The sequence below is a fragment of the Arabidopsis thaliana genome, chromosome 4 (assembly GCF_000001735.4).
Source record: "Arabidopsis thaliana chromosome 4, partial sequence".
NCBI classification, from domain to species: Eukaryota; Viridiplantae; Streptophyta; class Magnoliopsida; order Brassicales; family Brassicaceae; genus Arabidopsis; species Arabidopsis thaliana.
In genome coordinates this window covers 6,824,013-6,850,834 of record NC_003075.7, presented here as the reverse complement: position 1 = coordinate 6,850,834, position 26,822 = coordinate 6,824,013, and the positions used below count along the sequence as shown (strand labels likewise).

Genomic DNA, 26,822 nt, shown 5'->3' with positions numbered 1-26,822 from the left:
TTGTGAAAGACTTTTATGGAAGTTCATATATATATATATATATATATATATAATACTAACTGAAATACCAACTTAAAAGTAAAAACAAAATCTCCACAAATGGATCTGTTTTACAGTTATAACAACACTGTAAAATAAAAAAAGACAGTAGCAGGAAGAATTCAGAAGCAAAAACAGCTTCAATCTCTCTCTGATCAGCTTCCTACTTATAAGTATTGACTGACTCTTAATGAAGCTTCAAAAAACAAATCCTTTTGGACAGATTTGTTAGCAGAGAAGTCTTGAGTTGTCAGAAAAACAATAGCTGTTAGGAATGTTGTGGAGAGGTGGCAGAGAAGATGTCTGTAGCAAACTGCTCCCATCATAGCTCGAAAACATATCTTGAGAGAAGCTAGTGTTACCATAAGGGAATTCATGTGGAACAGTGTTTGAGAGATTAGGATGTTGTAAACCGTTGTTGTTATTGATGATTTCACTCATCATACACAAGTTCTGATCAAAACCATGAAGCTGATCCTGTTGCTGCATCAAGTGATTATTCAACCCGTAGTTATTCGCCGAAAGTAACGGTGAGTAGTCTTGTGTGTTTGACACGCCAGGATGTTGAAAGTTGTTGTTGTTGGTGATGTTGTCCAAACACATGTTCTGACCAAAACCATGCTGCATCTGGTAATTGATGAGTTGATTGGATTGTGAAGCAGACAGTGGGAGTTGTGAGAGAGTAGCATCTCCATGGTTGTACATATACAGCGAGAACTTGCTAGGATCCAAGTGTTGTGTCTGGTTCAGATACGATGGTGTTAAACTCTGATGCACCAAGTTTGTGTTCTGTTTTTTCTGCGACTCAACAATACGAAGCCTTTTTTGGAGAGTAGAAAGTGTTCGTTCTAAGGACTGAATCAATTGAGAGAGTTGTTGAGGAGAGTAATGATCAAAGTTTGGATACCAATTAGGGTTCTTCACATAATTCGTCTTCCCCTTATACTTGTCTTTGTCCTTCACCTTCTCTTTCTCGAGGAACTCATGAAGATTGAGGCACTTCTTGCGTTTTCTGTCCTCTTTATACCTCAAAGCCATATTTTTCACTGTCTCTCTATCCTTAGGCCATGTTCTCAGATCACCGTCTGGTCCGTAATAGATGACGCAAACGTCAATAGCACAGAGAATCGAAAGCTCTTCTGCTTTCTTAAAGATTGTTTTAAGTCTGTTTGTTAAACTTGTTGGATTACATGACGAAGAAGAAGAAGCTTGCTTCATCGTGATTTTGCCTTGATTCGCCAAGCAAGAAACTAGGGTTTTTTTTTTCTCCGACAGAGAGATAACACACAAAGAAGAAGCAGAATTGTGGAATTGATGGTGAAAGATTGTGAAACTTCACTCAATATGTTTATATAGATTGCCTTGGTGCCTACGGGAACAAGCATACGCGTCGGCGACGCGTGAAGAAGATAAAAGCAGTATCTATCCTCAAATCTAGGTTACCTCTTCTCTTATTATTTAGCTTATAGTATATATTACGTCAAATAAGATAATTGTTTTTCAAGTTTCATTTTATTATTTTTATAAATTTTACGTTTATGTTTTTAGAATATGTTTCTAAAAGGTTAGTTGTATAAAACCCAACTTTCTTCAGTTGAAAATGCTGTGAACATCTTCCACAATTTTTACAAAAAAAATCTAAACAAAACATAATGTTGCCTCAACCATAAGAAAACAGATAACAATCTAACAAAACAAACTGTTTGCCTTACAAAATTCGAACCCGTCGGTTTCACTCGTTTCTTGAACCCATCGACGACGAGTTAACGACCTTTTCCACCCTGCAAGAATGTTAACATATCAAACCTGATATCTAACATCTACCTACATTGCATCTATATACAGGGGGATAGTATTTTCACACCTTATGAGGTGGGGTTCCTGGTCTAGGAACATTGTTGTTGAATCCAAATCTTCCTTTCTTCTCAGATGCCTTAAGGATTTGGAATGAACATGTTAAGCTATCATCAACACTCATCAATGCACCAGCATTGTCAAACTCGCCACAGTAATTGGGTGCAGAGAATATTGTCACTAGTTGTCTCTTTGCAAAGAACTCGTATCCATCTTCTACAACCTGCAGGAACAGTATAGTTAAGTAAAACTTGGCTTGGTGAAAAAACTACAGATCCTTGCATTAACAACTGAGTTATGATTTCTTAACCCTCTGAATTCAGAGAACAGTCACAGAGAAGAACAAACCAATCCAGAGAAATCAAAAGAGAGAACTCAAGGAATAAATTTTAGCTTTACCTGATGAGCTCGGCATATAAGATCAAGGTCATGAGTTTGAAGGAACTCAGCTACTTTGTCAGCCCCAAATGTATAAGAGACACCTCTGTCATTCTCCCCCCAGCCTTGAATCTCTCTGTCAGGATCAGCCCACAACAAATCACAAAGAATGCCCTGATCAGGAACGTCAATAGGACGAGGAATTCTCCTGATGTCATCTAAGCTCTTAATATCAGGCGATAGTCCACCATGCATGCAGAGGATCTTATCATCAATGAGAGCAGAAACAGGCAGACAGTTGAAGCACTCGGTGAATGTTTTCCATAAGCGAACATTATATCTTCTTTTGCATTCATCGTAGAATCCATATACACGGTTGATTGAAGCACATTCGTGATTGCCTCTGAGAAGAAAGAAGTTGAACTTGTATTTGACCTTATAGGCAAGAAGAAGGCATATCGTCTCTATGCTCTGCTTACCACGATCAACATAATCCCCAAGAAACAAGTAGTTCGCAGCTGGTGGATAACCACCATACTCAAACAACCGCAAGAGGTCTGGAAACTGACCATGAACATCTCCTGCTCATCAACATATAAACTTAAAACCATCAACAAAATTACAAATCATACAGTTATGATAGCAACAGAAGGGTTTAATATCTATCATACACCAAATTCAGCAACTAAACAAAACTATTAGCTATCAAATGAAGTAATAAGTCAAGCGAGATACCAACAACTGCTTATGCAACAGAGCTAAGGGACCATGGTTCCTCAAAGACACAAAAGTAAGAGGTCACTACTCACAATTCCGCAAGAAACACTAACTTAAAGTGGCAGAGCATTTAACTAATTCACAACATACACATCTTCAACCATTTCAATGTACACTTATATCCCAAAAATCTAAGCTTTAAGCTTCCCAAACAACAAACTTACAAAGCTAAACCCTTACATCAAAAAATGTAAAATTGATCAAAAACCCACAACACAAAAACGAATTCAAGATAAAGTAAACAGAGAGAAACATTTCTCTATTCAGTAACATTACCGCAAATCTTGATAGGAGCCTCGAGCTCGAGGAGATTAGGCTGACTGAGAAAAACCTCTTTTGAAGCTAAACATAGCTGACGTATCTCCGTCTCAGTAATCTGTGCTTGCTTCACCGTCCTTCCATTATTCGTCGCCAAAAGCCGTCGTATTATATCGTCAAGTAAAGTCTCATCCATCGTAGCAACAACCCTAATTTCTCTCTAACGCACAGAAATTAGATACCGGAAACTTCTCGTCTAACGAATCCAGAGAGATCCGACGATTGTTTTAACCGCCGACGTCTCTGGGTTCGTATCGTTGACGGAGAAGAAGATACAGAGAGCGTTAAGTAGAGAGAGGGAGAGAGACCCAAATTTCGTAAACCCTAGAAACTTTTATAATAAACGCGGTAATAATTATTTTTCATCATCCAAAACTCGAAGCCAAAGAAAGGAGCGGAGTGGTCACGTGACAAGTTCTCAGACGCACGTGCGATTGTTGTTGATTAGTCTGCATCCAGTTATGTGGTTTCATTTGGTTCAATTTAGGTTAGGATCGGTTTTGGACAAAAACTTATAATAAAAATAAAGATAACTAACTAATTTTAATTCATATTATAGTTTTAATATACTTAAATTTAAATTATTATATTTTGTGAATTTAGTTAAATGGGTTGGTTCCAAAAACTTTATATACAAGGCAAATTACTATACCGGTTAGGTTATAAAATTAATTTGGGTGGATCTCGATTCGATAATGTTGACCCTCCTTAATGTATGTGTTGAATGTATTATGAGAATTATGTTATTTTGGTTTAAATTGCTCACCAAAATACAATCTTAAATGTATTTGTGTCATATAAGTTTTTTTCTCTCTTAATTCTCTCAAATCTTTTAGAGATAAAAAACTTTGAATCTTGTTACTATCTTTTGCTAATCCGATTAACATCGGGCTTTAGATTTCGTTTTATGTTTTAGCTTTTCGTCTTCGTTCGTATCTATCTCCGACTTATTGTCGGTTTATCTTCCAAACTTTGTTTCGGTTATTAGTTTTAATCACATGTTTTTATTTTTGGCGGAAAAATCACGGGTTTATGTTTTTTAAAAAAAAATTTACGAGTTTACTTTTTCTCAATTTTATCGCTTATATATTTAAGAAATTTGGAAAAATAATGATTTATTAAATTGGTTTAGATGTGTTGGTTAAACTTAAATTGACATTGGTTTAGAGATTTTAATTAGTTTAATTCAATTTTACAAAACTTGATGTGTTAATTGGGTAAACCATTGAAACCATTAACCATTACAACCCAACTCATTTTACTCATCAAACCAATTAACTCATCAACTCATTTGACCCATTAACTCATTTGAGTCAAAATTTTCAACTCATTAGGGTTCATGGATTGAGTTGAGTTGAGACATTTTGATACCTCTAGTTTTAAACACTAAACAAAACAAATACAATTCAAATTCAAATTATTTAGTTGTGATATAGATTTTAACCAAATGAATTGTATTTTATTGTTTTTATATTTTAAAGAATAAAAATCAAATATAATAATTATACATTAATTAATATATAAAAATTCAAAACATTAAATCATATATATTTTTAATATGCTAAACAAATTAAATTTTTTTAAAAAAATATATAATTTCACAACAACAGCGAGTTAAGTATAATTAAAGTGTACCTAAAACATGCACAAAAATATAGTATAATTTTTTGTGTCGTAACTCGTAAATATAGTATAATTTAAAACCGTATTTTTAGAAACCAAACTTATTTTTATATTTTCGTTCTGCTTTGGTAATTTCCTCTGGTCGTTCCTTTGATTAGTACAAAAGACAAATTTTATAATAAACACAAAATTCAAAAACTGTATTTATTCAGTCTTCTCCCTCCTTGGCTTCTCTCCTCTCCTCCCAACAAATTCAAAATGTCAATGTCATTTTCCGGCGGGACTCACAACGATCGTTGGGGCTCCGATTTAGCTTCCGCCGGAGAATTCACCCAAAGCTTTCCATCCTTACCAGCAACATACTCACCCTCACCCTCCTCCTCCTCCTCCTCCGGCGAAGAGCTCCTAGAAGTAACAATCGAATTCCCAAGCGGCGTAATAATAAACATCGACTCCGTTACCGGAACCGGCACCGATATTTCAGGTACCGATCTAGAGATCACCTCTTGCTCGGATTCCGGTTCAGGATCAAGGTCGCTTAGCTTAGGATGGAGCGCGTCGTCGGAGAGACTGACGGCGGGGACGAACTCAAAGCAGCAGATCCAGAAGATCTCACGGCGTGGTTACGGTTATTCGTCTCGGTCTGCACCGGAACCGGTGGTTCCACACAGAGGCGAAATTACCGATTCGGTTAATCTCCCTCGAGCTTTATCTCAGCGACCAACTAGACCTAATCGGGATGGATCGGGTACAGAGAGAGCGATTCATGGTTTGAAATTCATAAGCAGCAAAGAAAATGGAATCGTTGATTGGAACGATGTTCAAAACAATTTCGCTCATCTTTCTAAAGATGGTTATCTTTTCAAAAGTGATTTTGCTCATTGCATAGGTTCGACATAATGATTTTCACAGTTTTGAAATTGAGTTTGACTCTGGAGAATCGATAGAGATTGTAAATTTTGTTGTTCTGTGTTTGAAAGGTTTGGAGAATGAAAATTCCAAAGAGTTTGCAGACGAGTTGTTCGACGCATTGTGTAGGAGAAGAAGAATAATGGTTGATAAGATCAATCTTCAAGAATTATACGAGTTTTGGTACCAAATTACAGACGAAAGCTTCGATTCTCGTCTTCAAATCTTCTTCAACATGTATTGTTATCAATTATCATCAAATCTTGTTAAACATATTGATCAACATGTAGCTAAAGTTCTTGATTTGTTTTTTCACTTTTTGAAACTTGCAGGGTTAAAAATGGAGATGGTAGAATCACAGAGAATGAAGTAAAAGAGGTTTTTTTTTTTTTTTTTACTTTTGTTCGATCTTCTTTGTTTAGTATTCTAATCAGCATTGACTAATGAATCTTACATGAGTCCCATTATCTTTATATGTTTTAGTATTGTATTATCCCTCTTGCTTAATTTTATAGAGCTACATGTTTTTTTTTTTTGGTTGGTTATGTTGGTCTTGATATTATTCTTTCTTATGTCTACCTTGTAACCAATGCAAGACTAGGAGATTTAAGTTGCAATTGTTTTTTCTGCATATAATTTGATTGACCTTGTAGCAGCTTTCTTAATTTAAGGAAGTGATTCTAACTACCAATGAAAAGATATTGTTTTTCTATATAACCACTAAGTTTAACGTTGAATCTTTCAAATAGAAGCTTCTCAATGGTATTAACTACTTTTTGTATGGTTTTCTATGATTTTGACAACCTATAGATTATTATACTAAGTGCATCGGCAAATAATCTATCGAGGTTGCGAGAACGAGCAGAGGAATATGCCGCACTGATCATGGAAGAACTTGCACCAGATGGACTCTATTCTCAGTACATAGAGGTGGTTCCATCACTTTTAACTCCCAATCTTGTTAAATGTCCTAACAGAAAACATGTTTAAATACCGTAAAACTTTTGATAGTGTGTAGATCAGTCTCTTTCTATGAGAGAGAGAGTAGAAGGGTTCTTTGTTAAGTTTGACCTTAGTAAGTGATGACGTTGAGCTCTCTTACCTTTCAAGTTCTCTGATAGGGACATTTGACTGAGTCAAAACCAATGAGCTTAAAGTTATGTGCTATGCAAGTTTGTTTTTGTATGGAATTAATATAATAAAAGGTTGACGAAGACAAAAATGTAGAGGTCCACATATAGAGCTTGAACAAATATTGTTATCAAAAATAATCTCTAGTGGTGTAGTGGCGTTTAAGTGTATGATTAAGAATTTAGATAATCTTACTGTGATTAGTAACAAATATTGTTTGAGAGACTGCCCACTTGCTTGAGACTGAGACAAGATAGGTAGTAGAACTCTGTCAACATTCTAATATGTTGTCTTTGTTATGGATTTGAAATGATGCAGTTAAAGGACCTAGAGATACTGCTACTAGAGAAGGACATATCTCATAGTTACAGCCTACCGTTCAGCCAGACGAGCCGAGCCTTAAGCCAGAACCTAAAGGATAGAAGATGGAGAATGAGCAGAAACTTGCTTTACTCTTTGCAAGATAATTGGAAGAGGATTTGGGTTTTGACATTGTGGTTTGTGATCATGGCCTGGTTATTTATGTGGAAATGCTATCAGTACAAACACAAAGACGCATTCCATGTAATGGGTTACTGCCTTGTCATGGCAAAAGGCGCAGCTGAGACACTGAAATTCAACATGGCTCTTATTCTTTTGCCGGTCTGTAGAAATACCATCACCTATCTCAGATCCACCGCTTTGTCCCACTCAGTGCCTTTCGATGACTGCATTAATTTTCACAAGGTTAATCATAAACCATTTTTTGTCTTGCCTTTCATAAGAAAGATACTATGCTTCAGCTGAATCCGACTTTCCGGTTTTTGCTTAAACGCAGACGATCTCTGTAGCAATCATTAGTGCAATGCTTCTTCATGCAACCAGCCACCTCGCCTGTGACTTCCCAAGGATTCTAGCATCTACTGATACAGATTACAAAAGATACTTGGTTAAGTACTTTGGTGTGACCAGACCCACATACTTTGGTTTGGTGAATACTCCTGTGGGAATCACTGGAATTATAATGGTTGCTTTTATGTTAATTGCATTCACATTAGCCAGTAGAAGATGCAGGCGGAACTTAACTAAGTTGCCGAAGCCATTTGACAAACTAACCGGATATAATGCCTTCTGGTATTCACATCACTTACTTCTAACTGTTTACGTCCTTTTAGTCATCCACGGTGTTTCCCTCTATCTCGAGCATAAATGGTACCGCAAAACGGTACATTCCATAAACTCTTTACCATTTTACTTTTTGCATGCTTACATAATTGGCTGTGGTAACAATAACATATACTGCATCCTACAGGTATGGATGTATCTTGCTGTACCAGTTTTACTCTATGTTGGTGAGAGGATCTTTAGATTTTTCCGTTCCAGGCTTTACACAGTCGAAATCTGTAAGGTAAAATCTCACTTACAGTTACATTTTGAACTGAATTACATGAAAAGACACATTGTCAATCATCTACTATTATCTCTATACCAACTCAAATGATTTGGTTTCAGGTTGTAATTTATCCCGGAAACGTTGTTGTGCTACGCATGTCTAAGCCTACATCATTTGATTACAAGAGTGGACAATATGTATTTGTTCAGTGTCCATCAGTATCAAAATTTGAGTGGTGAGTGTTTTATAGGGAACCAAAACAAGCCTAATAGCTTTCCTTGCAATCCTAGAACATATACAAACTCTGTTCTTTGACACCACAAAGACTAACTTAAAGATTCTCGGTCCTAAACTCCATCTCCAGGCATCCATTTTCTATTACTTCTTCCCCTGGAGATGATTATCTCAGCATTCACATTCGTCAGCGCGGTGATTGGACAGAAGGGATTAAGAAGGCATTCTCAGTGGTATGTCATGCCCCTGAAGCTGGAAAAAGCGGACTTCTCAGAGCAGATGTACCAAACCAAAGAAGGTGCATAAAATTCTTTAAAATTCAATATATTATTCTCAGAATGTGAATTTTGATACTCTCTCTTGTAATATAGTTTTCCAGAGCTGTTGATAGATGGACCTTATGGCGCTCCAGCGCAAGACCATTGGAAGTATGATGTGGTATTACTGGTTGGCCTTGGAATCGGCGCAACACCTTTCGTTAGCATTTTGAGAGATCTACTCAATAACATTATTAAGCAACAGGAACAAGCTGTGAGTATAACAAGCTTAAAAACCTTGTTGATGAGTAACAGAATCTCAACTAAACTTTTTTGGAGTTATGTTATATTCTCAGGAATGCATCTCAGGTAGTTGTAGTAACAGCAACATCTCGTCGGATCACAGTTTCAGTTGCTTAAACTCAGAAGCTGCGAGTCGGATTCCGCAAACTCAACGGAAGACGCTGAATACCAAGAATGCTTACTTTTACTGGGTAACACGAGAACAAGGCTCGTTCGATTGGTTCAAAGAAATCATGAACGAGATTGCTGATTCAGATAGAAAGGTAAAAACAATACACTTATTCATTTTAAATTCAAAAGATTGTATGATTTCAAGTTACTCACTGACGTATTTGTCTTGTGAACAACTACAAGGGTGTTATTGAGATGCACAACTACTTGACTAGCGTCTACGAAGAAGGAGATACTCGATCCAATCTTCTCACTATGATCCAAACGTTAAACCATGCCAAAAATGGCGTCGACATTTTTTCAGGAACCAAGGTAATGATCTTTAATGATTAGTTGATTACTTTATCACAAACAACACTCTTTTCTGATCTTGTATAACAACTTTTGGTTATTTTAGGTAAGGACACATTTTGGGAGGCCAAAATGGAAGAAAGTTTTATCAAAGATTAGCACCAAACATAGGAACGCAAGAATTGGTAACACACAGAAACATCAGTTCACTGAAATGATATTCGATATCGCGGTGTATATTTGCCTTGTCTGAAGAATGTTTTTTTGTTTGTTACAGGAGTGTTCTATTGTGGAGTTCCAAGTTTGGGGAAGGAACTTTCAACACTCTGCCATGAATTTAACCAGACGGGAATTACCAGGTTCGATTTCCACAAAGAACAGTTCTAACTGGTAAAAGGATTAATCCCCCACGATTATGGTTTTTTGAATGAATGAATCAATGTTCATGTTCGTTCTCGTATCCTACTTGTTGTGTTTTCTTTTCGTTTTGTGTATCACAAATACCAACTTTTAACCATTTCATCTAGAGTAGGACTGTTAAAAAATGTAAAAAGTCACAGTTAAAGCTTGTGAAGAAAAAAAGAGTGTAAAGGAGTAAAAATGAGAAATTCAAACAAAGGGGGATGATGGGATCATTGGGATGATTGGTTCTGTCTGTTCAATTGTTTTCAAATTTGAGCACTTATTATTGGGCCTGTCTTTGAGCTCTCTTATTATTATGGGCCGATAACTAGTTTGGCCCATTTGGTTATCAACTTGAAAATGAATGAAGAAAGCTGGGGAAAAGGGTCTTTTTAAACCCGAACTGACTCAAAAGCCTCAAAAATTTCACTGTTCCTTGGTTCTTGACCGGTTTAGAATCATGGTTTCGGTTTTGAATCATATTTGCTTTCTTGGACATGAGAAAGTAACTGGGCTTCATCATTGTTTTAGCTCATTGGGCCCATATTACGACTCGAGCTAACGCTGTCAAGTTAAATGCTTTTTCACTTTCTAGAGCATTCTTTTTTAAACACTTCTTTTAACCAAGAGACGGTTCCTACTTCTCTAATATTTTTATTTTCTAGTTTTTTGGCCAGCAGCAAAATATTATTTTAATTTAGTGTCAAGATAATTAAATTATCATTGTCTTTTGAATGCAGACCGAAAGTACATGAGTCACATAAGCAAGCGGCTACGATTCAACCACGTGTCACATGACCACCGGTTCGACCGTTTCTTTGTCCAGCCGCGTGACACCTGAACCAGAAAAGTTTAATAGCCATTTTAATAACAGAGCCGTTAATTACACGTGACTTAAAAAGCCGTTATCCTTAACAGCGTTAACATCTCGGTCCTGTGAAAACACTTTTTATATGTCCCCACGACATTTATCTTTTCCTAAGCATCGCTCTAGTTAAGGAAGCAGCAGGTTTGGATCCGAACCAACCAACGGATCAGATCAGAAACAAAATATTCAACGGCTCAGATTTATTCTAATTTTCCTCCTTTTATTGTTGGTTTTTTCATTCGACTTCGAGATCTTTCTTCTCAGAGGTGTAACGAAAACGCTAGAACAATAACTTTGATCGTTCTTCTTCTTCTCTTGAATCGGAAACAATGGCGGATGAACATAAGCATGAAGAATCTTCACCTAATTTGGATCCAGCAGTGGAGGTTGTAGAGAGGGAATCGTTGATGGAGAAGTTATCGGAGAAGATCCATCACAAAGGTGATTCGTCGTCTTCATCATCATCAGATGACGAAAACGAGAAGAAGTCTTCGTCATCGTCTCCAAAGTCTTTGAAATCGAAGGTTTATCGTTTGTTCGGAAGAGAGAGACCTGTTCATAAGGTTCTCGGCGGCGGAAAACGTATGTTTACTCTGATCCCGTTTCGATATTTGTTCTCAGTTTTTTAAAACGAATTCGTTTGCGTTGGCTTGATCTGTTTGATTTTCTCACTAGTTTAAGGGATCCGTGAAGAAGATCGTTTGAATCTACATAGAGGTTTACATTGATTTGAATTCGATTTCGATTTTGATTTCTGACTAGTTTGAGAGAATTTGTGATGGAATTGATTTTTTTTTTTTTGGAAATGTGTATAATGATCTTGTGAGATTCTTGTAGTTATTGATGATATGGTTCTTATTTCGTGATTGATAAACCCTAATTTGGTGATCTTTTTAATTGCAGCGGCAGATATATTTATGTGGAAGGACAAGAAAATGTCAGGAGGTGTATTTGGCGGTGCTACAGTGGCATGGGTGCTATTTGAATTGATGGAGTATCATCTTCTTACTCTGTTATGTCACGTTATGATCGTTGCTCTTGCTGTGTTGTTTCTATGGTCTAATGCCACTATGTTCATTCACAAGTAAGTTTTGTGGTCAATCATATGAAACAGGTCAAGGTTGTCAAGCTTATTTGACTCATCTTCGTTACCAAATTTTCATTCTCTTTCAGGTCTCCACCAAAGATTCCTGAAGTTCATATCCCTGAAGAACCTCTTCTTCAGCTTGCTTCGGGTCTTAGAATCGAAATCAACCGTGGGATCTCTTCTCTTCGTGAGATTGCGTCGGGGAGGGATATCAAGAAGTTCCTCTCTGTATGTTTAAACTGTCCTGGACTTACTCGTTACTCCTCTCTCGATGTCTCACTTAAGTTTGACACTTATTGTACTGTTTGATTGAATTAGGCTATTGCCGGATTGTGGGTTCTATCGATCTTGGGCGGCTGCTATAGTTTCTTGACATTGGCATACATAGGTAACACTTACTGTTGCTAAAAGTATTTTGCTTCTGCCTTCTCTCTTATTCTGACATTGCTGATGAACGGTTATTGATTTGGTCCAGCTCTGGTTCTGCTCTTCACTGTTCCTCTTTTCTACGACAAGTACGAAGACAAAGTAGACTCATACGGTGAGAAAGCAATGGCTGAGTTGAAGAAGCAATACGCTGTGTTGGACGCAAAGGTATTCAGCAAAATCCCAAGAGGACCGTTGAAAGACAAGAAGAAGGATTAGTTTTTTTTGGGGTTTTTGTTTTGTGTGGGTTTTCTTTGGAGTGCAATGTGCACAATGCTCTGGTTTTTATACACGTGGGTTGTGTTGTGTTGTGAATTGGTAATCTAAAAGGTTATGTGTTAGATCTCAACCCAAATTTTACTTGACAACTTTGCTTTGTTTTTGGAGTGGTTTGTGGCATTAGCACAATGATTGTAGTCGTTCTCTTGATCTATATTTTTAATGTACTGATTGATTTCTGTGTTTCTAATATGGTACGTTACTCAAATATCGTTTTTTCTCGATTATATATTTGTAGTATGTCTTGATATCAAACAAGTCAGGATGGCCGAGTGGTCTAAGGCGCCAGACTCAAGTTCTGGTCCTCGTAAGAGGGCGTGGGTTCAAACCCCACTTCTGACAATTTAGATTTTTATTTTCTCTGAGCTCATTTTTTAAGTGTTTGTTACTTTATTTGTCCAAAAAATAAAAATATAACATGTTTGTATATTTACTGGTTATATATATGTAATAAGTATGAATATTAACAAATGTCAGTATGGCCGAGTGGTCTAAGGCGCCAGACTTAAGTTCTGGTCCTCTTACGAGGGCGTGGGTTCAAACCCCACTGCTGACAATTTATATTTTTGTTAATTTTAAATTATAATTACCTTCTTTTTTCTTTCCTTTATACTATGTTTTCTCATTTAACCATGTTTTTGTTTTTTCTTAAACGGTCTTATGTTTCTCAGGTAACAATCAGCTAAATAAGTAACTAGTTAAAAGTTAAAACGCTTAAGATCAATTTGTATCAAATGGTGAATCCTGAAACATAATAATATAATGGGTTCCACTTCTTATCTTTCAACAAAATAATTGTGACAACAGGATCATTTCACAAACTTGTCATAATTGTTTTGGTTCAACACATGTTCTCATTAATGGTTTTTCTTTTTTTTTTTCTTAAACAAAAGAATGGCCATATCATATGTTCCCGGAATCAGATAACTATTATTATTGCATAAATGAACCATCTATGAATTATATAATTTAGTCTATAAAAATCATTTTGATTTGTATAACTATTACTGAGATAATGAGATTTACTGATGCTTAAACATTTGTGAATAGAAAATAAGTAACTTTAGCTTGGCCTTATTCTTTTCACAGTCGCATGGACTGCAACACAAAATTAAAAGCCAAAGACTCATTAAATTAGGATTGATGACCCATCAACTTTCCCTACTTCATAAAAAAAGCTTGGAGGGCTATCACTGTTATTTGCGGTGTCTCCGATATTATTAGACTTGAGTAAGAACGACAAAAGATGAAAGAAAAGAAGAACATAAGATTAAGGAGAAGTAAAAGCTTCTTCTTCTTTTTTTTGTCTCCACTTGTTGTCACTGCGACTTTGCGCCAAACAAACAACGCTTCTTTTTTTGGTTACCTAACTTTCTTTTCTGGCTATGTTGTTGTTAGGTTTAGGTAAATTAAATCGTGAATCAAAATTAAATTACGCAAACACAAGTCACCAACACCAACACACATGACAATAATTAAAACATGCACAAATATAAAAGTTTATTCGTTAAATTTAACAATACCAAAAAGAATGAGCTAAAAATCTATTATATTTAATTTGCTTTTTGTTTCTTAATTTTTATATATGGCAATCATCACATTCATGAATTAAATTCCATAAACAAACACAATCAAATTGATAAACAACAACATGAATGACAAAAAGAAAAACAAAAACCTAGATAGTAGAGAAGGAGCCGATATAAGACCTTGGTAGGTTCGAAGAGGATCGAGCCCATCCGCCGTTCCATGACTTGCCGGTTCAACCCCACCGCTTTAACCGGAACGGTTTAAGAAATCATCATAATCAAGGCCGGTTAAATGAGTGCAGGGAGTGAACATTGTTGTATTTCTAAGCTATATGGTGAAACCCTTTGGTGCACCTAGAAGCTTCCATGGAAGCTCAGCGCAAGCTCCCCAAATTTGGATTCAACCTTATAGAGCTAATGAGTTTGATTCATATTTAGGGAGATATTGATGAAGCTTCCATGGCTAAAAATGGGGAGAGAGGGAGTTTGTCTTTCTACTTCTTGACTTTATATATAGCATTGTTTTTTTTCTTAATTATTTTGATGGTGGAAGAGAAAGAATCTGACACTAAAATATATTTACTTCAATGCCATTCGTTAATAAAGAAATTTACATAAAATAACTAAAGGATCTTTTTTTTATAACTTTTAAGGTCTTCTTGGTTATAACATTAGTTGATTAAGACAATAACATTAGTTGATCTTTGACTCTAATAACGGATCTTCGTTGATATATTAATATATCATTGTCTAATACTCTAATACATACGGTAAAAATTCTGAATTCATGAATAAATCATATTAAAAGTTTTCTGATCAAGAATTCTGAATCTCAAATCCATATCAGAACTTAAGCATGTTTTCTTTGTCACCTTCTTTTGGCAACTCGACTTATAGTACCCCTGAATAGATTGCCACCAATTATGCTCCACGCACTCTACATTCGACTGCTCCGGTTACAATCATTGGAGGGTAATACACAAATAATATTAAAACACTTTTGATTTACTAAATGAATATTTACAATTACTGATCTAGAGTGCAAGACCAATCAAAGGTCTAGAGTGCGTGCGAGGGACCCCAAGTCCACGACCAATCTCTTTAATTTTGCTGCCGCTTTGTCTATTTTCAATTGGCCATTCCTCTTTTTAATTAATTTTATATTCAAAAAATTGAATATTTCCACGAAATCCTTACTCTATGTCCACCAACCAAGTCACACATGATTTATAGAGAACATGTAAAAAGCATAAAGTAATGTTACTATTAGTTATTTTACAAAAACAAAAAGTTAGTTATTTTTTAATTTAATGTTAAATTATATTTAAAAATATATCATATTACATATCTAAAAATAGGGGGTTTTACGGACCAATCCAAATTGATAACGAATTTAAACGTATTTTGTATGTAAATTGGCGGATCAGTCCACGGATTACAAAAATTTAATAAAAATAAATAAATAATATATATAAAGCTTTTTGCTGATGGTCCTAGCAGACTGGCCATCGCAGTCTATTAGAAACTAATACTATTGCGGACCAATGCGTTTGACACCTCTAGACATATGTATATGGACCAAAATATGTTTTACTGTAAGAAAGCATAAGACCATGAGCCGATTCCTCTTTTATATTTTAGTCCACAAAATCATATCATGTTCATTGGCAAGGAGAATGTCCATCCAATATCCTATTTTTGAAAAATGTTTCCCATTTTATGAAACTAAATGACAAGGTTTTCTTGTAAGTCTACTAAAAACATTGAAATGGGGTTTCTCCCTCGTCTTGTGTTTTAGCGGCGCCGGCATTTAAGCAGCATCCTCGCGATTTTTGTGTGACGTAAAAGCTGATTTCTTAATTTTTTTTTTATTTTGAGTTTTGTATACGTCGTTTGTGCGATTTTTGTTTGCTCTATTTCTGTATTACGTCTTTAGTTTATGTTCGGTTTCGTTTGAATTTTTTTGTGTGGTTTTTTCTTTCGTTGTTATTTTCGTGGACTATGTTCTTTAGGTTTCCCTTATGTTTATCAATTGATTATTTGTTTATTTGTGATAGAAACATCGCAAGTCATTTTTATTTAACCACTACAAAAAAAAATGATTATGTACTAACCTGATGAAATCAAATTATCATTTTTATTTATAGCTTGTCTTTAAATGTTCATAAGCTACATTATTATTCTTATGGGAATTTATATATTACAATTCGTTGCTTTTTATTCTTATGGAATTTATATATTACAATTCGTTGCTTTGTGTTCTTACTCTTATCAATTTATCATGGTATTATAGTTTTCATAAAAATCATATGGAATTTTGTCAGCTTCCTTGATCTAAAGAGAAATAATTAAAGGATAAATCAGGTTACAAAATGTATCGTTTCCGAAACCTTTTTTTGTTATTAAGAATTATACAATCATTTTTATGAAACTCTAATTCAAAAGATTATCTTTCGTATATCAGTTTATAATAATTACCATGAGATACATGTGTTTCGTGACATATCACTGCTTTAATGAAATTAGTTTTCTAAAACTTTATTCGTTGTGCGTTCATCTTACACTCTGGAAAGAAAATTCTATTTAATTGTTTAATTTGTTTTAGTTTCCTGTATATTTGTTTGTTGTCTTCTCACTTGTAAATTATAATCATCTTTTGTAACTTTTGTTTGCTCCCTTTTTAATTTTTATTTGTTTAATCATTTGGAGATATAATCAAGAAGACGAAGTCCAACACATAGTGATCTCTAAAGGAAGAAAAAGAGGAAACAGTATATTCTTCACTCTTTTGTGACATATATATATCATTATTTTTAATGGGCTCTCAAGATCGAAATCATTTTTTTTTTGTCACCTGATTAAAACTTTGATCTTATATTTTGATTTTATTGTCTTGAACTTTTTTGGGTTTTCGTGACCCATTTAACGTGAATATAATTGTCATAAAATTTATAAATCCTATAACCAGATATCAACTACAATAGTAAGGTTCTGATTCTTGTTTCTCAATTTTTTTTTTTTTTTTGTTTAGAACTGTCGGGAAATTATAAAAGAATCATTAGCTGATATATATAGTTCGACATTTTCTATTTATTTTTTGGGTAAAAGTTCGACATATTGTCTACGACATAGGATAGTTGCTTAGTAGATGTGTATGTAGGTTTAAAACTTGGTATACAGAACAAAGGAGCTCGTTTTCAATACACCATTTATTGGAACTTGGAACAACATCAACCACGAACAGATAAAAGCAATAAAATGCTAAGAAAGAAGAACCAAACCCAAAATATCAATTCAGAAACATCAAACCCAAGACATGCACGTATAACGTATTAGTAACTCTAATGGTAACATTCGTAGAGCTTAATATCAAGCTTGACGCGGAAATACTTACTGCCGTCAATGTGATCGGTCGTTAACGTAGCGATCCCTCGAGTCATGATGAAGTCACCAGTCCCACCAACGATCGGTAGGTCTCTAGTCGGCTCCATAAACGGATTTTCACCCATTATGGTGAATGCCCCTTTGTGTTGTGTTGAGTTGAATACCACTGTCCAAGCGATCCAAGCGTCGTATGTTGCCTTACCGTGGTAGCAGAAGAAGCCTTGAACACGAGCCACGGGTTTCGAGAGATAGTTCTGGTCCATTGTCACAGGGTCGTCCATAATCACAAACTTCCCAAAACTGAAGTCTCCTAGTCCTAAAGGATTCACAATTGCTGCTGACGTTGCATTAGCCGCGTTATCACCATCGTACGCAATGTCATGGAGGTGGAGGACGAAACGCTTGCATGGTTTCGCTAGGTCTAGTGATTTTTGGAAAGATGAGACCGTATATGATTGGCAAAGTAAAACAGACAAGCAGATCAAGGAGAATAAGTAGATTTGGTTTGCCATCGTTAGAATGTTAAGTAGAAATGAGTAAGTAGTAGTGATTTTGTGAGTGAATATGAGGCTTTGGAAACCTTTATTTATAGACATGATTCACATGCTTTCCTATTTTTGAATTAAAAATAAAAAGTGATTTTGTGTGGCTCACCCATCTAAACATGTTATTAAAATTATTGTTATTAAAATTAGATACTTATATATAACATATTCGATTTTATATGTTTACTATGCAAAACTTTTTAGACATAAATTTTATAAGAGTTAATCTTCTAAACATCAGATTTTTCGGATATGTAAGTTTCTCGAAGTAACTCATTTTTTATTCAAAGATCAAGCTGGTTCATCGAGTAAGAGTTGCTGGAATTTTCTGCCGATTTTGTTTCATCCTATTTCTTGATTTCTCCAGCTATTTTCCTGCGTGTAGGTATCATACTCTATATAGTTTAGTCTGTACAATATTAAATAAGTATGCCATCACTTACATACTACAAAATGAATCTGCCATAATGTACACTAGGATCGAACCCGCGTAAAGAAGTCTATTGTTTAGATTGAAGACAATATGGGTTAAACATTCTAAAAATGAAATAGTTCTACATAGCCGAATCCTAATATAAAGCAAAGCATACCAAAAACTGAAATACATTTGGTTTAGTTTATAACCCAAGAAAATCTTAATGCAAATATTTGGATGGAATAATCATACACATGAGAGATCTTTGGTGGAATGATCAGATTTCTTACTTAGCTGTTAAGATCGCTTACAGCCTTGCATATAATTTTTGGGAAAAATATACTCATCTACACAAAGTATAACAGATTACATGGCCACACATGATAGATATGTATAGCTAACTACACGAACTTAATGTATTGTATGCCCAAATTTACCAATTACATGACGATATGTGGTAAACATCACGACAATCTTATTCTGGTATACCAATGACTTAAATCTATCATTGATCAGTGTTGACCAGCAGTGACCACAATTTTTTTTTTTAATATTCGAATGAATCGTTTATGATGTTGTATAATTAAAAACAAAACACATTTTATATTCAACATAAATATATTTTGTATGATTCTTCTAATTAGTTATTTATTTCAAAACTCAACTAAAAGTGAAATAAAAATAACTTTTTTTTTTATTTTCATCACAAAAAATTGAGTATATGACACTTAATCTAAAGTTTGCATGGTACAAAAAAATACAAAGTTTTTTTTGTTAAAATCAAAATTTATATTACATAGTTTAAAAATATAGAAATTTTTACACTCTTTAGTCAAAAGTTTTTTTATGTATAATCTTGTATTAAAAGTATTAAGAAAATTCTCGTAATACCGCGTAAACAACAACAAAAGTCACAATTTTTCTTCTAAATATATAGAAGATATAAATTTTAATAATATGATTTTAGCAAAAATATTTGTCAAATAAGAAGTTAATTTTTTTATTGACAGTGTAAAAATAAACAATTCGCTAACTTAATTAGTTTATTTCACATTTAGTTTACTTTATTATTGAAAACACTAAATAACTATTACTAATCAATGTATAAAATATATACAGAAAATATATTTATGTTGAAAGGTTCTTTCATTATAGAATACCATAAACGATTCAAGAAAATAATTTTTTTTTTGTTTATAATATTAAAATAAAGAAAAAAATAATATTTTTGTTGGTTAATGCCGGTGAATGTCAGATTTCAACGATTGGTGTACCAAGATGGCCATGATATTGACTACATGTCATTATATAGTTGATTTATATGGGAATGCGATACATTTAGTTCGTGTAGTTGGTTGTATATTTTTAAATTTGAGATATGTCTTTTGTATTTGTTATATGTCATGTGGATGAGTATTTTTTTTTTTTTTTCTCAAGAGTCACGTCCTTTCATTTCCTTTTAGATATATTTAAGTGATAATGAATAATTTGTTCCTTTTGCTACACTACACTTAATAATTCATTGATCTAATCCCTTTTTTCTTTCCAAAGCCTGCAAAAGTGAAAAGTTTCATTATTATAGGCTTACAGGTAATGTATACTTAAAAGGAGATCTCCGATCCATAAAGTGATGATCTTTTTTGCCATGGTTAGAGAGGTCCGTAGAAATGAGTAGTGTTGATTTCGTTGATATGAAGATCGAAACCTTTATATATATATATATATATACATACAATACATAATTCATTTGTCTTTAATTTTCTGGCATAAAATGAGTTTGAGACGCACACATTTTTCTTGTTAATATATTGCAAAAAAACCATTGAATTAAATTATAATATAATATTTGAGGACTCAATAATTACTAATGGTTGTTCAACTACCATTCGTCTTACTTTTATTTACTCAAGGCCATAGTAAGAAGAATGAATTAGTAACAAACTTATGATCCAAGAGCTTGCATTCTTCATCTTCAGCGATAGTGAACTAAATAAAGAGAGCTTGCATAGTTGCATTTTGTATTGGCTCTCTTATTAACTAATACGCGCGACAAAGAAAGAAAAAGAAACCAATGCAAAGCTCGCATTCCTTTCTTTAATTTATTCAAACTTCTTCTTCATATTGTGTAATTTATTTGGTTAATATTTGAATGTGCTTTTCTGTTTCCTATCACTTTTTGGTTTTTGGTGAGACCTTTCAGCTTATTTTCTTTTCAATTTGTTTGGTTCGGTCCGTTCCTTTTAGATTTCTTTAGTATGATTTTTTTTCTGCTAATAAATTTACTTCAATACAGTTATTATGATTCTTCTGGTTTCTCATTTTTCTTTATTTCGATAGTTGAATTGTCGGAAACTTATCGTTAGGGCATCTCCACTCCGATTCTATTATTTTTCTAAAATCTATTATAGAAAAATATTTTAGCTAACTTCATTCTATATTTCATTCTAAAATAAAATAAATGATAGGATTGCTCTATATTCCACTCTCTTTTTTATTTTTATCTTATTTTATTCTTTACAATAACTTTATTTTAGGACACGAAATAGAATAATATATTAGAGAAAAACTTAACTCTATTTTAAAGTAAAAAGAAAAAGAGAATTACGTTGAAGATAGTCTTAGTATTACTATTGACGATAGGAAAAAAGATCACTGGCTACCTGAACTACACAAGAATACATGACTACACATGCGGACTATACAAATGGATACTAAACTACATGAACTATATATATATCATGGCTACATGTACAGACTATGTGAATGCGTTGTGCACCATAGACATCAAATGTCGATTAACCAGTGCAAAAAAACCGGCGTTGACTCAACGTTGACTCATCGGAACCCATTTCATTTCCGGATCTCAGACTTGTTGACCCGACCCAGCAAACATTATGGAAACATTATTGGGCTTATTATTAATGGGCCAAAAATAAACAAAACGGCCCACTCGATTTTGTTAGAGCCCTAATGGATTTTACACAAAGTGAATCGTCGCGAAGTAAAAAATATGAGATTTCACTTCTCTCGATTTCGATTTGTGGAGAATCAAATCCTCTTTTAACTTAGGGTTTATGTGAGATTGATAGCGACTGAAAGAAGAGAAGACTAATCGTGTGCAATTGTTGATTGGAATCAAGGAAAAAGACGAAGTCGCGAACTGTTTCTCATTCCAATGAGGTAAATTTATGCTTGCGTTTCATTTGGTAACTTTCTAGGGTTTATGTCGACAACAAGTTGTGGGGTTGTGGGTCTGAGCATGTGGGAAGTTGGATGTTGTCAGGAACTTTTAGGGTTGATTTCTGGATTTCCTTGAGTCGAGAGGAGGAAGAAATCGAGTAAAATGATATTGAATTGTCTTGTCGAGTTTGTGTCGGCTTTTATTTTGCATTATTGACACTTAATTTTATTTTTTGGTATTTTGGTAGTGAGAAGATAAGAGTGCGGGTCAAGTGCCATCATTCTGGCGAATTCAAGACAGAGAATGGTGTGTTAACCTACGGTGATGGAGTAGTAGAGATTTTAGAGGTCGATTCTTTTACAATCTTTGAAGATGTACTCATGCATTTGGTTGCAAAAGACATTAAGAACGTTTGGCGGATGTGGTTCAAGCTTCCATATGAGGAGGTATCAGACATGATGGCTTTGTGGGAAAATGTTGACGCAAATAAGAAGAAGTTGGTTGCTAAAGCACGCTGGATGGGAGAGGTTGATATATACTTTGAGAAGGCAATAGAATATGATATTAATGGAGAAGTGAGAGAAGTTGCTAGTAAGGAAGCCACATACACAGCAGCTGCTTCAAAGGAAACTAAAAAAGCTGCAACTGTAAACGCTAGTAAAAAAAGAAAGTCAGTGATAGAAGCAGCTGCTGAAGAAGAAGTTAGTGATGATCAAAACTCAGACGCAAGATTATCTGAATCCCCAGACTCAGAGCTTGAGGCTGAAATTGTTGATGAAGAGGATGTGAATGTTAAGGCGGAGGAGATTCAAGTGTTTGACATTCGGAATTATGAGGAACAAATTCCATATGAAGACGAAGAATATCCTACAACTGATGATGAATCTGGCGACGAGGAAGTACAAGCAGAGAGGTTGGTTAGAAGGGGTTTAGTTGATGGTGTGTTGAGTTTGAATCAAGTGTTCTGTAGTGGGATTGATTTTAAGAAGAATGTGGTCAAATATGTGTTGAAGACCAGACGAAATGTTGTTTATGATAGGTGGGAAAAGGAAAGGCTTGGTGTTAGATGTAATGGAAAAGGCTGTGAATGGAGAATATATTGTGCTATGGAGAATCCGGTTGGAAGGTGGATGGTGAAGACTTATTATCCTAAGCATCAGTGTCATCCAAGAGGAAGGTGTGAAAATATAAAGACTCCTATCATTGTTGAGTTGTTCATGGAAGGCATTAGAAGGGATCCAGAGATGAGTGGTCCAGAGATAAAAGATGAGTGGACCGACTTTTTATTTCAAAAAGCCCAATAATGTTACAAAGTTGTTGGATCGGGTCAACGGGTATAGGATCGGGTCAACAAGTCTTAGATCCGGAAATGAAATGGGTTCTGATGAGTCAACGTTGAGTCAACGCCGGCAATTTTTGCACCGGTTAATCGACATTTGATGTCTATGGTGCACAACACATGACGTCACATAGTCTGTACATGTCGCCATGATATATATATAGTTCATGTAGCTCAATATCCATTTGTATAGTCTGTATGTGTAGTCATGTATTCTCGTGTAGTTCAGGTAGCCAGTGATCTTTTTTCCTTGACGATATAGTTCTACATAATTGTCTACAACATAAAATGTACATGCTTAAAACTTAGTATATATACAAAACACACAAAAAAGGTTTTAAAAGAACGTTTTCAATATAACATTTATTGGAAACTTGGTACAACATCAACTACGAACAGAGAAAAGCAACAAAGTGCCAACAAAGAAACATCAAACCCAAAAATATCAAGATAGAAACATCAAACCCAAGACATGTATTAGTAACTCTAATAGTAACATTCATAGAGTTTAATATCCATTTTGACACGGAAATACTTACTGCCTTCAACGAGATCAGTCATGAACGTAGCGATCCCACGAGTCATGACGAAATCACCAGTCCCACCAACGACCGGTAGGTCTCTTGTCGGCTCCATAAACGCGTTTTCACCCATTATGTTCAATGCCCCCTTGTGTTGTGTTGAATTGAATACTACTGACCAAGAGAGCCAAGTGTCGTATTTCGTCTTACCGTGATAGAAGAAGAAGCCTTGAACACGAGCCACCTGTTCCGAGAGCATGTTCTGGTCCATTGTCACAGGGTTGTCCATGATCACAAACTTCCCAAAACTGAAGTCTCCTAGACCTAAAGGGTTAACAATTGCTGCTGATGTAGCATTATCCGTGTTATCACCGTCGTAGGCAACATTATGGAGGTAGAAGACGAAACGCTTGCATGGTTTCGCTAGGTTGAATGGTTGTCGGAAAGATAAGACGGTAGTGGATTGATAAAGTAACACAGACAAGAAGATCAAGGAGATTATGTAGATTTGGTTTGCCATTATACTGTATAGTAGAAATGAGTAAGTAGATTATGAGTGAATTAGGAAGAGGGCTTTGGAAACCTTTATTTATAGACATAATTCACGTGCTAGAGTTTTTTGATATTAAAAAATGGGTGAGAGACACCTATAATTGGGTTGTTGATATACGTCAATATGCCAAAATTGGTGCATTATATATAATAGAATATTAAGAATAAGATCTTTGGATGATTCAACAATTATTCTTGGTTCAACTACCAATTTGATTTTTTTTTTTTTTTGATTTTTCATCTGTGATCAATAATGATTATGTACGTTTTTATTAAGAATAATGATCATGCACTTATACGCGTTAAAAAAATAAAATGATCATGCACTTTTACATTAAATTTAAACAAAATATATCTTGATTTCTTACGTCATTTGTTATTTGTTCTAGTATCTTTTGGTAATATTTAATCTTATCTAGATGATTTATAATATGTAAATAAATTACTGCATACAATAACAATAAGAAAATCTTGCTTTAAGAAAAATATTTAAAAAATAAAAATAAAAAAACAAATGAACTAGCTGCTGTTGATTATGGATCGGGTCTTGTCGATCTAAAGATGTCCAAAAAAAAAATAGTCGCTGTCGAGTGAGATTTGCAACAAATGATTTTACTAACTGTGGGTGAGTGAAGAACTCAAGCAGATGTAGAATGAAACATTAATAGAGATTTATAATCCAAAACTCTTTGCAAAATGAAGTTAACGCTTCTTGATTGGTAATAATATCCATAACTATCTAATAAAAAGATAAAATAAAAATTAATGTTTCCACGATTTTTTTTTTTCATGTGACTATTTGAAAATATCATAGAATGTTTTGATTGTAAAACCTAAAACATACTGTATTTACTTTTAAATAAGATATCAACATTTTTTATATAAGAAAAAATATTAGAATCAGTTCTGGTAATAAAAATTGGTTTCCTAGATATGAAGAGGGCACATATTTTTTTGGGGGTATAAAAATGATCTTGATATATTCATGTACAGTAATTGTTATTTAATGAGAATTTTAGAGAAATACATATTTTGGTGTGTCTCTTTTCTAAAATGTCTCTTTTAGATGTTTATTTTCAAATTTACCTCTCATTAATTCTGAAAAGTTTATAAAGTTTATAAGATACTTCTTAATGTTAACTCGATTCAAATATTTATAAGGTTTGATAAGTTTTAAAACGTTTTACAAGGTGTTTATAAGGTATTTGTAAGGATTTTATTCAGTACTTATGAAGTATTTCTAAGATTTCATACACATATTAAAGTAGTTTGTGTTTGTTTTAAAAAGGTTACAAACGCCATTTTTTGTAAATCTCATATTTTAAAAATATTTTGATTTTATTCCTCCTTTTAATTTGGGTTGTTGATATTTGTCGTTTTTAAAAGCTTTACTGCCAAAATCAGGGAATTAAAATAGAATCTTAAAGATTTGATATCAGGTAGAGTTCTAAACTCTTAAACTATGTATTGAAACTTTTGTAGTTATCAAGCACATGCTATTACAAAAGGAAGAAATACTATTTTTTTAGTTACAACTAAAGAGTAGTATAAATTAAGGAGGTTGGCATTCTGGATTTTAATCTATTTTTCATACGAAAAATTTATTTTATAATCATAATGTTTTAAATTAAATTTCTAATACCGAGAGAAATTATATACAAAAGGTTCGGAACTCCCAAATTAAAAACAAATAGTAATTATCAGCACATGCATGATTTTATTACAACTAAATGAAAACGACGACTTACATGATTTTAATACCTAAGAGAATAACTTTTAGTCAATATGTCAAATATGGCAGGTTTTAGTAAAAATTCTTTCAAGACAAATGCTAGTTACTAACGATGCTTCTCGATTAATAATGGTAACATAAGGATTTGTTTAGGTAATAAATCCTAACAACCCCAGCTTTAAGCAAACTCAATTAATCAAAGAGCTGACCCACGTATAAAGAGCTGACACCCATATAAAATCACCCATTATTAAACTTTTTCAGATGCTATATTGTTTTTTTCGTTTATGACAGTCAATACTTTACAGAGAGACTACGGAGTGGAGTTAGTTTGGTTTCCATATCTTTTCACGTGCCTTGGTTGGGGTAATTCCAAAATCCCATAATACAAACTTTATAAAATTAGGATAATATTAACATTTTTTAAAACGATTTGTATGTACTAGATGATTAAATTCTATTTTATATTTTTAATATGCATGTTTAGACATAATTTTTTCTAATTTTTTTTATCAAAAATAACTAATAATTTATCATTAAGATTGAAGACAAAAAAATACTAAACTGCAAATAGCTGGGCTGAAAGTTGGATTAAAGTAAAAAATCATACAAATGAGAATTCAGTGGTGGAATTATCAGATTTCTTACTTTTATTTACCCCTTATATGTAAATTTGCTCAAATTCTATCATTTCCTTTTAGATATTTTTAAGTAACAACGAATCATTTGCTCCCTAGCTACACTATACTTAACAATTCATTGATTCTATTTTATTTTTTTTTTCCTTTTAAGGCCACAGGTAAAGTTTCATTATTGTAGGTATACATACAATTAGAAAGTATATATACATATTAAGCTTGATGAATATTTTTTTAATCTGATTAATTTTAATCTCCATAAAGTAA

The 26,822-nt window shown here is 33.9% G+C and overlaps 7 protein-coding genes, 2 non-coding genes and 1 pseudogene across 10 annotated transcripts; 5 read left to right on the top strand and 5 right to left on the bottom strand.

Annotated features, from left to right (window-relative positions):
• Positions 1 to 267: 267 nt before the first annotated feature.
• Positions 268 to 1,257, bottom strand: AGL52 (AGAMOUS-like 52; the record flags this gene model as incomplete). The annotated part of the gene is made up of 1 exon (NM_117196.1): positions 268 to 1,257. The coding sequence occupies one exon, from the start codon at positions 1,255 to 1,257 to the stop codon at positions 268 to 270; it is 990 nt and encodes a 329-aa protein (NP_192864.1).
• A 260-nt stretch (positions 1,258 to 1,517) lies between these two features.
• On the bottom strand, positions 1,518 to 3,723 carry TOPP7 (Calcineurin-like metallo-phosphoesterase superfamily protein). Its single transcript, NM_117195.5, has 4 exons — positions 3,325 to 3,723; positions 2,293 to 2,852; positions 1,904 to 2,116; positions 1,518 to 1,820 (listed from the first exon to the last, which is right to left on the bottom strand). Exons 1-4 carry the CDS (start codon positions 3,500 to 3,502, stop codon positions 1,803 to 1,805), a joined length of 969 nt encoding a protein of 322 aa, NP_567375.1. The 5' UTR covers positions 3,503 to 3,723; the 3' UTR covers positions 1,518 to 1,802.
• A 1,484-nt stretch (positions 3,724 to 5,207) lies between these two features.
• AT4G11230 (Riboflavin synthase-like superfamily protein) lies at positions 5,208 to 10,362 on the top strand. The gene is made up of 14 exons (NM_117194.4): positions 5,208 to 5,878; positions 5,970 to 6,135; positions 6,231 to 6,276; positions 6,709 to 6,828; positions 7,348 to 7,755; positions 7,847 to 8,233; positions 8,321 to 8,416; positions 8,521 to 8,636; positions 8,766 to 8,933; positions 9,007 to 9,166; positions 9,249 to 9,458; positions 9,550 to 9,678; positions 9,764 to 9,842; positions 9,935 to 10,362. Exons 1-14 carry the CDS (start codon positions 5,248 to 5,250, stop codon positions 10,042 to 10,044), a joined length of 2,826 nt encoding a protein of 941 aa, NP_192862.2. The 5' UTR covers positions 5,208 to 5,247; the 3' UTR covers positions 10,045 to 10,362.
• Positions 10,363 to 10,798: 436 nt separating this feature from the next.
• On the top strand, positions 10,799 to 12,924 carry BTI2 (VIRB2-interacting protein 2). The gene is made up of 5 exons (NM_117193.3): positions 10,799 to 11,509; positions 11,831 to 12,011; positions 12,101 to 12,242; positions 12,333 to 12,402; positions 12,490 to 12,924. The coding sequence occupies exons 1-5, from the start codon at positions 11,257 to 11,259 to the stop codon at positions 12,657 to 12,659; spliced, it is 816 nt and encodes a 271-aa protein (NP_192861.1). The 5' UTR covers positions 10,799 to 11,256; the 3' UTR covers positions 12,660 to 12,924.
• A 53-nt stretch (positions 12,925 to 12,977) lies between these two features.
• Positions 12,978 to 13,061, top strand: AT4G11216. Its single transcript has one exon. It is a non-coding gene; the product is annotated as a tRNA-Leu (tRNA).
• Positions 13,062 to 13,191: 130 nt separating this feature from the next.
• On the top strand, positions 13,192 to 13,275 carry AT4G11213. The gene has a single exon. It is a non-coding gene; the product is annotated as a tRNA-Leu (tRNA).
• A 971-nt stretch (positions 13,276 to 14,246) lies between these two features.
• On the bottom strand, positions 14,247 to 14,729 carry AT4G11211 (uncharacterized protein). The gene has a single exon (NM_001349597.1). The coding sequence runs from the start codon at positions 14,559 to 14,561 to the stop codon at positions 14,496 to 14,498; it is 66 nt and encodes a 21-aa protein (NP_001336506.1). The 5' UTR covers positions 14,562 to 14,729; the 3' UTR covers positions 14,247 to 14,495.
• A 2,607-nt stretch (positions 14,730 to 17,336) lies between these two features.
• AT4G11210 (Disease resistance-responsive (dirigent-like protein) family protein) lies at positions 17,337 to 18,185 on the bottom strand. The gene has a single exon (NM_117192.2). It carries the CDS (start codon positions 18,142 to 18,144, stop codon positions 17,590 to 17,592), a length of 555 nt encoding a protein of 184 aa, NP_192860.1. The 5' UTR covers positions 18,145 to 18,185; the 3' UTR covers positions 17,337 to 17,589.
• Positions 18,186 to 21,338: 3,153 nt separating this feature from the next.
• Positions 21,339 to 23,077, top strand: AT4G11200 (annotated as a pseudogene; the record flags this gene model as incomplete). The annotated part of the gene is made up of 3 exons: positions 21,339 to 21,550; positions 21,811 to 21,930; positions 22,021 to 23,077.
• A 368-nt stretch (positions 23,078 to 23,445) lies between these two features.
• On the bottom strand, positions 23,446 to 24,248 carry AT4G11190 (Disease resistance-responsive (dirigent-like protein) family protein). Its single transcript, NM_117190.3, has one exon. The coding sequence runs from the start codon at positions 24,151 to 24,153 to the stop codon at positions 23,599 to 23,601; it is 555 nt and encodes a 184-aa protein (NP_192858.1). The 5' UTR covers positions 24,154 to 24,248; the 3' UTR covers positions 23,446 to 23,598.
• Between the last annotated feature and the right edge of the window lie 2,574 nt (positions 24,249 to 26,822).